Below are 14,183 nucleotides of genomic sequence, written 5' to 3'. Positions count from 1 at the left end.
CGAGTCCTAACCAAGGACCTAGGAACTGTTAAGGTAATGTCAGAGGATATAAATTGTTCCAAGTAGGATGGTTTTTTTGTAGAGTCAAAATGTTCAACTCAGGTAAATTTAGAATTTTCAAATAGCAAGATAGCCCTTTAGGTATTGCTCAAAGGGTTCCAATTACAATTGGGAGAACACATGATTTCTTTTTCCATAGTCGCTCAACCTCAATGTGCAAGTCCCAGTATTTTGTGATTATTATTTTTTTTTGCTGTTTATCTTCAATTTGTGCATCACCAGGTATTGCAATGTGAATGAACCATACTTTTTTCTTTTCAATTATTGTTATGTCAGATGTGTTGTAGGCCAAGTGCCTGTCAGTCTGGATTCTGAAGTCCCACAAGATTTTGTCTTTCTCATTCTCTAAAACCTTCTCAACCTGATGGTCCCAGTGGTTTTTGCTGTACTCAAATCCAAACTTTTGGCACAATTTCCAGTGAATAATCTTAGCATCGCGGTCATGGCGTTGTAGGTAGTCAGTTTGTGAAATTTTACTGCACCCGCTGATCAAGTGGTCAACTGTCTCATCTTTCTCATTACAGAGGCGACATTTGCTAGTGATTATTATTATTATTATTATTATTATTATTATTATTATTATTATTATTATTATTATTATTATTAATGTTATTTTATTACTTTATTTTACTTTACTTTTTTCATGCATTAGATGAATCATGGTATGTTTTTATTAGTTGTGAAGTCATGTCTGACCCATCGCGACCCCATAGACAATGTTCCTCCAGGCCTTCCTGTCCTCTACCATCCTCTGGAGTCAATTTAAGCTCATGCCTATTGCTTCAGTGACTCCATCCAGCCACCTCATTCTCTGTTGTCCCCTTCTTCTTTTGCCCTCAATCGTTCCCAGCATTAGGCTCTTCTACAGTGAGTCCTTTCTTCTCATTAGGTGGCCAAAGTATTTTGAGTTTCATCTTCTGACCTTCTAAAGAGCAGTCAGGGTTGATTTGCAGTCCCCATCAGTGGTGGGTTCCGGCCAGTATGGTCAAGTACAGCCATACTGGAAGAAGCAGGGAGCAGCTGAAAGCATACTGGTACAGTGGCTCATTTGACCTAGCTGCCCAGCTGCCCATCTGCGTTCTATACTGGTATTTAAAGCAACTGGCCAATTGCACATGCGCACACAGCGTGCAGTGCCTGTTCGAGCTCCAACATGCAACTGGGTGTTGCAGGGGCAGTGGAGTGCGCATGTGTGTGTAGAGTGTGAGCATGAAAGGATGCGCAGCCCCGTGAGCACCATACCAGTAGTGACAGGGAGAGGAACCCACCCCTGATGCAGTGACTGTGTGCGTATGTCTTTCATGACTAAGTCTTTAACTGATTTCAATGGGTAATTTTAAATATTCTTATCATGTCACTTGTTGCATAAGCAAGAATCCTCCTTTGGCTCACAACTGAATCATCCTTGGTAAAAGAGAAATAGTCATTAGAGATCTCTCCCCCTGCCTCACTCTATTGCAAACTATGGAACAATACAAACATTGAATATCTTGTATAAGTTATTGCTATTTAACACAATGCTATTATGACTGATCAGGTAATGCACACGGGACTGCAAAACAGCTGAGCAGATACAGCTAATCATATTGCATTTTTCTATTTAAAATTAGAACCAGGCTGATAAATGTGTCTGTATTTTTTTCCTTTCCTATTTTCATGTAAATTGGTGAACGAATGTCATATAATTTGCTCATATTCAGTTACAAGTTGTTCAAAGTTTAGAATTTGGTAGAGTCTTCTGTCCAGCACTTTAGACTCTTCGGTTTTGCACTTTTCAATTAAAACCCACAAAGAAGAGGTGGCACAGTAGTTAGAGTGCAGTACTGCAGTACTGTTGGAGGAAATATGCTAACTCTGTAAATCACTTAGACAGGGCTGTAAAGCACTATGAAGCAATATATAAATCTAAGTCCTATTGCTATTCCCCCCCCCCCCCAATGGTGCTATCTACTGATAGACAATCATATTGGAGACAAGGAGGTTAAGCAAAGTGACTCGCTCACTTTCTTTTTCCAAAATCTTTACAACCAAATCAAAATTTCCCATAGCTAGTTTAATTCACCTATCTCTGAGCTGTGAATATGAATGTAAAGCAAGGAAACAGATTTCATCTTCATTTTCTCCTTCATTAAATAACAAAGAATAAGGAAAAGAAACATCTCTTCTTCAGAATTTGAAGAGATCCTTCCAATTCAAATAAATTCTGTCTGATACAGAGCAATGTTCTATCTTCATAACTCAATATAAAACATACTTATTAATTATGATGCAATAAAGAAAATAAAGTATTTACTTTGTCAGGATTCCAAGAATTCACAGTTGAAATAATGCACTTATCTCCACTGGCAAATCTCACCTGATTGGTCAAATGTAATTTTCTAGAAAAGCAGTGTTGCCTTATGGTGAATCTTATTGAGCGCACGTATTCGTGAACCATGGCAAGTTGTTTGAATAAGAAACATCTTGGTTGGAAATCATATAGCCCAACCCAGCTGTGTTTATTTCAGTGCTTGCATATTCAAATAAACACCAACTGTTTATTTGTGTGTATGATCCATATACATATGTGAGCATTCAAATAAATGCTCTCAGAAGTTTATTGAAAATATGTCAGAAGTAAAAGCAGAGCATGTGTGGTTGACTCTAGCTCTAAGCAATTTTGCTGGTTAATCAGATGCTAATGTTAAAATCTTGGATGGATGCATTTTTTTCAAAAGCAGATTAGATTGATTCAGCCAATGATTCAGCCTTTGTAAAATACAAGTGGATTTAATATAGGAGAACATACTCTTGGACTTAAGTATGAGAAAGAGATTCAGCCATTAAACTTATTGGGTGGCATTGGATCCTTGATCTAACTATCATATGTAGTACTTGTAAATTATATTGTATAACTGAGGTTCTCATGGTTGTGTTTTGCTGACCACTTGGAAAAAAAATAATGGATCTTGGCAGATCCTTCAAGAAATTTGGGTTTCATTTTGCTTTTCTCCAAATCAATACATGTAGAAGCAATAAAGTTAAATGCCACATTGTTTTGTGGAATAAGTTATGTGAAAGTAAGTTATGAAATTGACACTATTTGTATTTGTGTTTGCAAATAGGCAGTTATAATAAAACCATAAGACTCTATGCCAAAGCTTGCTTACATGCCCAACATTGATCTAAGCTATTGGAAATAGTTGATAGATGATAGACAGATAGACAGATGGGTAGATAGATCGATAAATCAATTGACTGACAGAGAGACAGACAGATAATGGTAGGTAGGTAGGTAGATAGATAGATAGATAGATAGATAGATAGATAGATAGATAGATAGATAGATAGATAGATGATAGATAGATAGATAGATGATAAGAAGATAGATAGAAATAGAGATAGATAGATAGATAGATAGATAGATAGATAGATAGATAGATAGATAGATAGATAGATAGATGAGAGAGAGAGAGAGAGACAGACAGACAGACAGACAGACAGACAGATTTTCAAAATATATAACTGGTACATTTTTGTTTGCAAATGGTACTATGGTGCTTTGGTTAATAATGCTAGATCTTCAGATATACAAGCTACCTCAATGCTTTGAAAATAAGCTCCATTTTGTAATGGAGAAGGAGCTTAACAAGAAGAGACATAAGACTTGCATATTGTTGCCATTCTTCAGAAGGGCCCTTTGAACTACCAAACTTTATTCTCTGGGCTCAGAGTTTCAATCCTAGCCACACCACCTGGAGCATGAATATTTCAAAAAATGTGGTATGGTTTTAGGGCTGTCCCCTGTAATAGTTCTTGCTTATTTTACACTTCACCTCTGCCTGCATCCAGGAATGATGAAGCTATTTTGAAAGCTCATCTTACCTTGAGAATGTAATATTTTTTTCCCATGAAAGGGAAACTGATCATTCTGAGAGAGAATAACTCTTAATTTATTTATAGCCACATGCCAAGAGCCAGCAACATGCATAGGTCTCATGTTTCTGTTTGCATTTTTATTCATGAGTATTTGGGTGGCTTCTATAAAGATTTTTAGTAAACACTGAAAGCATTAGTCAACTATACTCCTAATGTGCAATCTCATAGGATGTTTATTAAATAATAATATTGAGCTCTGAGACAGTTTTATTTCTGAGAATGCTGGGGTTTATTGCAGGGCTGCTGAGTAATACCACATTGTGAAAAACACACAGGATTGAAAGTCAAAAATGATTAGAAAAAGCAGATTCTACCAGCCAGTGTATTGCTACCTTTGTAATATTAATAGTAATATTTCAAAAGTTGGATCACAGTGAATTGCATAATGAAAGAAACAGTATTAAATTACTTTTCCATGCAGAATTGACAAACTTAATATTCAAACATGTTCATTTAAAATCCCAAGCTTAAAAATACAGCTAAGCAATCTACAACTGACAATAGCGTCTCCTTCTCCTCTTCCTTCTCCCTTTCTCTCTCTCTCCTTCTCTTTCCTACAAATCTTTTTGTCCTCGGGATTTCCGAAGTATGTAACTTCTGGCATCTTCAGAAGTAGGTAGATAAAAGATAAAATGAAGCATCAGTATAAATCCAATACTGCTTTTCTGCATTCTCTCGCAGTCCCTAAATCAAGGCATATCCGGCTCTTATCGTATTCTTCTTTTGCTGAAATAGTACATGCTTCATTGTAAATTATGACATTTGATACTAACGATTTTAAATCCCAGGCTGATATGGTATTTATCCTCAGCCCCAGTGAGATTAAAACCAAAATCTTACATTTCATTGCTTCAACTCCTAGTGAATCACATCTTGTGTAGTTTCATTTGTGACTGGCAATTCCAGAGAAATATTATCACAACAGCAAAAAACAGCTCCTTCATCTGCAAACACTCGGGATATCATGGTGCCTAGTCAGCAGCATTTGTTTATGGAGGAGTTTCAGGGCTTTGTCTGTGCATGTGTATCCAATCTATATGAGTATATGAGTGTGTATTCACACAAACATGGCTTTGAGTCAGTTTTGACTCCTGGCATCAGCTTGGATGAATCTCTGCAATTTTCTTGGCAAGATTTCATAAGTGGCTTGCCATTGCCTCCTCCAGAGGGCTGAATGGAAATTACTGGCCCAAGGTTGCCCATAATGTTCTGTGCCTAATGCAGAACTAGAACTCACAATTTCTCAGTTAAGTGAATCTGGTTTCCCCATTGATTTTGCTTGTCAGAAGGTCACAAAAGACGATCATATGAGCCCAGGACACTGCAAGAGTCATAAATACCTCTGAGCATGTGACCGTGGAGATGCCATGATGGTCATAAGTGTGAAAGGTGGCCATAGGTCACTTTTTTAAAGTGCCATTGTAGCTTTGAGCAGCCACTAAATGAACTGTTGTAAACCGAGAACTGTTTTTATTGATTATCGGCAAAACGGTACAAGAATAGCTTTTATGGAACGATGCTTTTAAAAGGGGAATCAAACTTTGTTTCCGAATACCAAAGCCATGCAGGTGTATAAAGGACTATGTCACACTACTGACCAGACTCTTTTGTACTGTTGGAAAAAATGTCGACCTGGGTTCAGTTCCAAGTGGGGAAAAAGACACTGGAAACATGGAGGCTATTTGGAAAGATGGTTCAGTGGTGGACAGGATCACATGCCTTGGAGCTCCTGGGTGAAAAGGGGATGACATGCCTTGAAGATGTTGGATGAAGAAGAAGAAAAAAGGGAAGAGATGCTGGGAGTGCCCTGGTTTTATGCCCTCCCAGAGCTTCTCTTCCTTTGCAAGAAATGGACTCTGATTGGTAGTCAGACTCCCAGGGGGCAGAGGTCTTAAACTAACTTTGTAGGCTGTCTGCCTTTTGAGTCCCAAGCTTGGATGAGTTGTTGTTGGAGGATGATGTAATGAAAGAGCTTTGGGATTCTTATTATGGCTGTCTGAAGTAGGTCGATCTTTCTTAAGTAGAATAGACTGGCTCAGGCCTTAATGGTCCATTGACAAAGATGGATGGGGCAGGGAGCTGCTTTGTCTTTAAAACATATTTCTCCTTTTCTCATCCAGGGAAATATAAAATTCTGCCTTTTTAATACTTCCTAAAATATTTCATTTTTGTAGGACAGGGATAGGTGCTAACTTCCTACAGTACTAAACACTTAACAATTGTGAAATAATCCAATATAGAAAATCTGTATCCTTGAAGTGGTTTCCCAAGTACAATGTATGTATAATTTATAGTGATTCCTATGCATGTTTTATATCCTGGTATTGAGTAGAGATCACACTGTTTGCTTCCCTGTTCTTAGATATTTTGTTAGAGAACTAATGTGAGGCAACTAAAGATGTGGCCCAGTGGTGGGTTCTGGATCCTGTTCCAACCAGGAACGGGCCTGGCAGTGTCCACATGGATGCGCGCATTACGCACGCACATGCACGCATCACACACATGCGTCTTACCGCTTCCATGATCCTCTGTGACGCTCCAGCTGCTCAGAGGAGAGTTGCACAGGCGCTATACATGCCGTGCACGGAGATCCCGAAGACTTAAAAGACCGGTAAGGAGCACGGGCAGGCGGGTGGGCCCTCTGAAGCACCGTACCGGAATGGTATCCAGTGCTCCAGGCAAGCTCCGCTATGCCCACACCGGGACGTACTGCCTGCAACCCACCACTGGTGTGGCCTAATTGAATCTTGACATACAATAGATTTAGTTGTTTTCATTTTTTAAATTGCTGACTTTTGCCTTCTGAATTCTCTGCTATGTGTGGGAAATCACATTTAAAACTTTACAAATCAATGCATCTTCCTGGATCAGTTTTAATCAATTACTTTCTCTCGTGCTAAGGTCTAGGCTATCTCATGAGATTGTAAACAGGATAATATGGGAGGAACCATATACATTACACTCCTTGGAGCAAAATATAATAGTGTCTGGAAAATATGTTCTAAATAATGTTACATTTCTGATTTATTTATTTATGAACTGGATTTATAAGGCTGTCCAACAGTAATAATGTTACTCTGGGTGGTGTAAAGCAGGAAAACAAACAGTAAATAAAAAACAAGCACCCCCCCCCAAAAAACCCCCCATTTATGGGTATGGTTTAACAATTGTGTTGGATAATGATCCTTTTGCAAATATGACAATAATAAATGGCAATAAAAGGTTCATTTTCCAACCAATGGGATCATTTATGACAACAACATAATCCTTCAGTGGGAAACTGAGTAAGGTCTGGTCAGTTTCAGGTAGCATTTATGGGCTGGCTAGAGGGTTCTAAACAACTAAGTAAGGTCATGCAATTATCTTGCAATTTATCTTGCAATTAGTACTTTCTAGGGATCTGCTGTGCTTCAGAAAAAAAGTAGTTGAGGAAGAGATGGCTTGTTTAAGTAGTTTCTTCTCCCTGCAAGGGCCAAAAAAGAAAGAAAACAAACAATTCAGGCACAGGACCCTGTATGACGGTACTTTCTCTGGATAAGACAATAGCAATTGCTATTGGTCTTTAGAGCATCTCTCTTTTTCTTAATCACGTGGTTTGCTTAGTTGACTGTTGCTTAGAGAGAATTTCGCTGTAGGCATCTGCATTCCTTAAACGAGGACTACCTGTAACACTAAAAATAAATTTGTAATCCAAAATATAAAATGACAGCCATCACATATTAAACTAAGCCATGAAGGTAAAGGTTCCCCCCCGCACATAAGTGCTAGTCGTTCCCGACTCTAGGGGGCAGTGCTGATCTCCGTTTCAAAGCCGAAGAGCCAGCGTTGTCCAAAGATGTCTCCGTGGTCATGTGGCCAGCATGACAAAACTCAGGGTGCACGGAACACTGTTACCTTCCCACCTATTTTTGGTTCCTATTTTTCTACTTGCATTTTACATGCTTTCGAACTGCTAGGTTGGCAGAAGCTGAGACAAGTAATGGGAGCTCACTCCGTTACGCGGCGCTAGGGATTTGAACCACCAAACTGCTCACCTTTCTGATCGACAAGCTCAGTGTCTTAGCCACTGAGCCACCGCATCCCTTATGCAGTCCTTAAGCTAACTAAGCCATAAAGTGATTTAAAGGGGTTTAGCATATTGTGGGAACCCAGCCATTGTGGTTTACTCAGCAAACCTTGTTCAAATGAATCATGGCTTGCACCAAAACACAATTAAACCAAATCTTTTCTTTGGCCTTTGTTTTTTTCTTCTACTGTAGCTTGAGAACTACATTGTGGAAAACATGAAGTCAGAAATGGCCCAGCTGCAGCAGAACGCTGTCCAAAATCACACAGCCACCATGCTGGAAATAGGAACCAGCCTTCTCAGCCAGACGGCGGAACAGACAAGAAAGCTCACAGATGTTGAAACACAAGTAAGTAGTCACAATTATTTTCACCAGAACATTGACTATGGTGCAATAATTTCCATTCCCTTTTTCTGAATAATCCCTTTTGACTGATGTAGCCAAGAAGGTGATCGCTTTGATTGTCAGCTGCATATATTCTCTTATATAGAAAGGTAGTCATTTTTTGATTAAAACAAAAACATTTTGAGTGTTTACTGAAAAGTAGCAATGGCAGAGTAGATAAAGTCCTAATGGCTATCCATGTTTGGTCTACATAAGGCATTGACTCTATCCTAGCTGGGTAGATCTCCTTACTTTTATATTTTTATAATAATATGAGTCATCCTTGCAACTAATTCCATGGGTATATTTACACATTAACAGGTGTTCAATACTTGGCCTGTATTTTCTTTAAGTCAACAGAGAAGTTACTCTCACTGAGGTTATCAACTAACTGATCAAAATTTTTCCCATTTTTTAATGTGCTAGAAAAGCTAGCATCGGCAGGAAAATGCTAGACTCCTTCCTCGTAAGGATGAGTGACTTTCTTCCATTGTTCTATGGATTTGGTCAGTCTGTTTTCAATTGGTCCATAATTCTGCTTTAATACAACACAATACAATAGCAGAGTTGGAAGGGACCTTGGAGGTCTTCTAGTCCAACCCCCTGCCTAGGCAGGAAAACCTATACCATTTCAGACAAATAGCTATCCAACATCTTCTTAAAGACTTCCAGTGTTTGGGGCATTCACAACTTCTGGAGGCAAGCTGTTCCACTGGTTAATTGTTCTAACTGTCAGGAAGTTTCTCCTCAATTCTAAGTTGCTTCTCTCCTTGATTAGTTTCCACCCATTGCTTCTTGTTCTACCCTCAGGTGCCTTGGGAAATAGTTTGACTCTCTCTTCTTTGTGGCAACCCCTGAGATATTGGAATACTGCTATCATGCCTCCCCTAGTCCTTCTTTCTATTAAACTAGACATACCCAGTTCCTGCAACCGTTCCTCATATGTTTTAGCCTCCAGTCCCCTAATCATCTTTGTTGCTCTTCTCTGCACTCTTTCTAGAGTCTCCACATCTTTTCTACATCGTGGCGACCAGAACTGAATGCAGTATTCCAAGTGTGGCCTTACCAAGGCATTATAAAGTGGTATTAACAGTTCACATGATTTTGATTCTATCCCTCTGTTGATGCAGCCTAGAACTGTGTTGGCTTTTTTGGCAGCTGCTGCACACTGCTGGCTCATATTTAAATGGTTGTCCACTAGGACTCCAAGATCCCTTTCACAGTTACTACTGTTGAGCAAGGTACCACCTATACTGTACCTGTGCATTTCATTTTTGTTGCCTAAATGTAGAACCTTACTCTTTTCACCATTGAAGTTCATTTTATTAGATTAGATCCTTTAACAGGAAAATATCTAAAACTAATTTGCAAGTGGGTGGTGGAGAAAATATGTCTTATTTTCCAATGAATCATCTTTTTAAAAGAACTTACTTTGTTTTTAAGATAAGGAGCCATCAGAAGTGAACTTATAAATCAGATGGAAAGTAGGGACAGCACAAAAAATATAGTATTCATAGATATAGCCAGTGGTGGGATTCAGCCAGTTTGCACCTATTCGAGAGAATCAGTTGTTAATTTTCTAAGCAATTCGCAGAACCAGTTGTTGGAAGAAATCTCATTTTGTTTTTTTCCACTTTACCGGGCTAATCATGTAAGGAAGGCAGGAAGGAAACATTCTGGTGTTGTTTCTAGCCTAATCTTTATTGCCCTACCTACAGAAACTGCCTCTCTGGTTAACCCTTATTACATTGTAACAGCTAAGATGAAGTGCCCATCGACGTGAGTGACATTGAATTGGTTACACCCACCCAGTCACCAAGCCCCACCTACCCAGCTGGTCATTAGGGCAGAGAACTGGTTGTTAAATTATTTGAATCCCACCACTGGATGCAGCTCTACAATTTAATGATGCAAAGGTTTTCCTCTTTAGCTGCTAAAGCAGTGTCCAAAGTCTTATGAACCAGCATTTGATCACATCAAAAGTGTCTTTTGGCTATAGCTTCTTAATGAAATATTAATGTGCACCAGAAACATCCTGCCTATGTGCAAAATACTTATGAAGTTGTAAATTCAAACAAATTAAGATTATTTTGAATCCGTTTTTGTTACACTTTACAAATTCTGTATTATTGTGCTGTGATAACAATACAAAAGAATGGAAGGAACTGAAAGCTGAAGCAAAGACCAGTCCAGAGACATTGTCGTGGTTAGCCCGTGTCCAGGAATACCTAGGATAAATCACATGGAGGCTACCTAATTAAAGGTCATCTAAATCCTATATTCCAATATAGCCATTAGTCATTACCTAGATGTGGGTTGGCTTTAATATCAAAGAAGATAGCTCAATTTTGCTGGTTTTTTCAGGCTGTAATTTACTCAGTGCTACATAAAAGGCTAGGAAGTCCAGACAACATCTGGTTAATTCCAGGGTGTGCTGGGAACCCATCAGAAACAGGACTAGTGTCAGAAGAGAAGAGAGAGATAATTGCTTAGTATCAGCATTTCAAATTCTGAAACAGCCCATTGGTCCAAACTCATTGGACATCCTTTCATTATTGTTTGTCCTTTGATTTTATCTACCCGTTCACAATTCATAATTCCTTACCCTTCTTTCCTCTTCTATTTACAGTTTTGTCCACATGTTATCTAACAGTTGTTGTATTTTAGACTGTCTGCTTTAAACAAATACAGTCATATCTGTGATCATTACATGAGCAAATTACACATACCGAGTGTGTCAGATGGATACACACATATACACACACACAATCATTCTTCAACCTTGACCTATACATGCAATATCCTTTCCATAATTATTACTTAAATGCATATCAACATGTGGAATAACCAAGCTCAGTTACACAAGGGGGAAAAAAACCCAGTCTAGCTAGAGATAGTATACACATGGTGATGACAAGCATTGTTTAAGCTCTCAGCGTCTTTTGTTTTCCAGGAAAAGTCTAATAAAAATTTCATGTGGAATAGACGTAGCTTATAAGTAATGGGATAGTAAGGCAGGAAATCTTTGAAACAAAAAACTTGCATTTTTGTATTTATGTCCTAATGAAGAATAGAGATGACACATTATAGGTTTACACTGTATTAAAAGGAATCAAGCATATCAAAACCATAGCGGATTGAGTCTATTCTATGTTTTATATGACTTGCCAGGGTGTAGTTGCTAGTTTTCCTTTTCCAATCCCAGTCTCAGTACGCCTTGAGAAAGCAGGATTTTAGTTTAATGGCTTTCTATGGCACTTTCTCACCATATGAAGAAAATATTGGACATGTGCAAGACATAAAACATAGATATTGCTCTCTTTAAGGTTTTTTTTTAAAGTAACACATGAAGACTAAATTGTGCAAGAGATTTTATCATACTAGTGCTCCAACTTTTCTTCTCAATGTTTTTGTGTTGTGTGACAAGATCTGAGAGTAAACTCTGTAAAAAAAACAACAATCTGGGTTGGTCACCAGAATGGGAGGGCAAATCATGCATTTCAAAGATCGCTTGGAGGTGGGAAATACCTGTAATGAAATCTACCAGATCTCCCTGCATGGATCGCCCTTGTGACTGTGTAGGACACATAGGGAGGAAGCTAACCACCAGATTGCAAGAACAGAAGTGAGCAGTCAGACGACATCCAAACTCATTGGTAGCCTCACATTGCAATGAACAAGGAGATGCATCCAATTTTGCAGCTACTAAAATTGTTGGCCATGCAGGTACAAAGATAGCCAGGGAAATGATTGAAATCTGTGAAACGGACCCCTTGTCAATCAACAGGAATGCTTATTTACCATCATCTTATCATGTACTTAGAAGAAAAGTACATGGCAGCACAAGAAAATAACAGGCAATGACTTCATAGCCGGCCATCAACACAACCAACCAGGCACCACACACAAACACACACACACTCACACACACGTGTGTGTGTGTGTTTATTTTTTCATTTTTATAATATATAACCACATGTATACTATTACATAGCCAACATCATATTATATTATTAAATGTTTACATTAATTTGTCTTACCATCAACTCAAAAACAATTATTGGCTCTTCTGCTCTCCATACACCATATTTGTACCTTATCCATCACTTTCTTCTTCCTCTCTCCTCCTCCTCCTTTCTTCCCTCTGTCATTCTTCTATTCTCTACTTCCCCTTCTTCTCTCCTTCTCCTCTCTCCCCTTTCCACTCCTTCTTTCTCTCCTCCTATTCCCCCCTGCCTTCTTTCCTATCCCACTCTTCTTCCCTTATCTTTCTCCTCTACTGCACACTCTTCATCTCATTTACTTGGTGTATTTCAATCTCTGAGCGAGCTCAATTTTATGTTCATGGTATTTATAATTCCTTTTCAATATACATATTTAATTTTAACATATATCTTCCTCCTTTTTAAAAAAAGAAAAAGTATACATATATAGTAATTGTATTTTTTTTAAAAAATCCAGTCTATTTTTGGCCGAGATGTAGTCCTGGTTACAATTCCCAGGTATTCTCATCATTATACTTATATAATTATGCATCCTTACATGCCCCAAATTCTGTCTTTATAATCTCAATAATTTCCCATTGTAGGTATATTTAATGTTCCCTCTCCATTTTTCCACATCTTGGCTTAGGTTAGCCTTAATTGTCTTTAAATAATAATCCTTACTGTTCAATGTTCATTAAAATTCCCTTAATCTACTATATAGAATAACAAGCGGTACACATCTCACTTTGTTCATCATTTTAGGAGTTCTGTATGTGTCCATATTTCATATAATTTAACCCATACTTAATTGTCTTTCCATTGTCATATTCAATCAATTAGCAATTCAGCTTAATTATCATGTATACAAGTGAATCACATACCTCTGCTTTACATTCTCCCCATAACAGTTTCATATTTGTCCATATTCCATATATTTTAACCTTTATTTATTATCTTTCCATTATCATATTCAATCAGTTAGCAACTCAGTTTTATTATCATATATAGGAGTAAACCACATATCTCAGCTTCATATTTCCCCATATAACAATTTCTAATTGTCTGATTTTTTTCCTAGTAAGTCTTTGGTCCCACTTCTCAATTTCTGTCTTCTCCCTTTTCTTTGTTTTGACATGTCCACCCTCTTCAATTTTCCCCAAGCCACTGTCAAACCCAGTGAAATCTTTTGTGTTTCCCTTTGTTGGGGCATAACCCCCCTCTTCAGTTTTCCCTATGCCACTGTAAAACTCATTGAGATCTTTTATCTGCTTTTTTCCCTTTTGTTGGGACACATCCCCCCTTTTCAATTTTCCCTATACCACTGTCAAATCCAATGAAGTTTTTTTTGTGCTTTTTATTTTCCACCGTTTCTGCCCCTTCATTACCCCCCCTCTTCTTCCTTCACTTCTTCCTTCACTTCCTGCTTCTCCTCAATATCTGAGTTCAAAATTCTATTTAGACTTGATTGTAATGATTTATGCATATTTTTTATAATTTCATGTAGTTCTTCAAATTCCCACCTTTCCATAATATCCAGTTCCAAAATTACAGTTAGCTATATAGTTCTTATTTCAGAGTTCTGGTCCACCTTAGATTTAGCTAGTTCAGCTGATGTGGAGAGGAAGAGAAGCAGGAACCATCTTGATCTTTTGCAGAAAAAAACCTTCGTATTTTTCCAGTTTTTGATTTTATTATTTTTTCCCCTTGTTACCTTCCCCCTCTTGTTGGTTATAGTTGCTCAAAATATATTAATTGGAACAAACTAGCA

At 38.0% G+C, this 14,183-nt stretch overlaps 1 protein-coding gene across 1 annotated transcript in view; it reads left to right on the top strand.

Moving 5' to 3' along the window:
* The window catches only part of ANGPT1 (angiopoietin 1), a 146,924-nt gene that overhangs the window by 59,555 nt on the left and 73,186 nt on the right, over positions 1–14,183 (top strand). The window contains exon 2 of the mRNA XM_081952464.1: positions 8,238–8,393. Coding sequence (XP_081808590.1) covers positions 8,238–8,393 — 156 coding nt within the window. The remainder of the gene's footprint in view (positions 1–8,237; positions 8,394–14,183) is intronic.

This window comes from Natrix helvetica (assembly GCF_964273705.1).
Source record: "Natrix helvetica genome assembly, chromosome: 4".
NCBI classification, from domain to species: domain Eukaryota; kingdom Metazoa; phylum Chordata; class Lepidosauria; order Squamata; family Natricidae; genus Natrix; species Natrix helvetica.
This window is presented reverse-complemented; position numbering and strand designations above follow the sequence as displayed.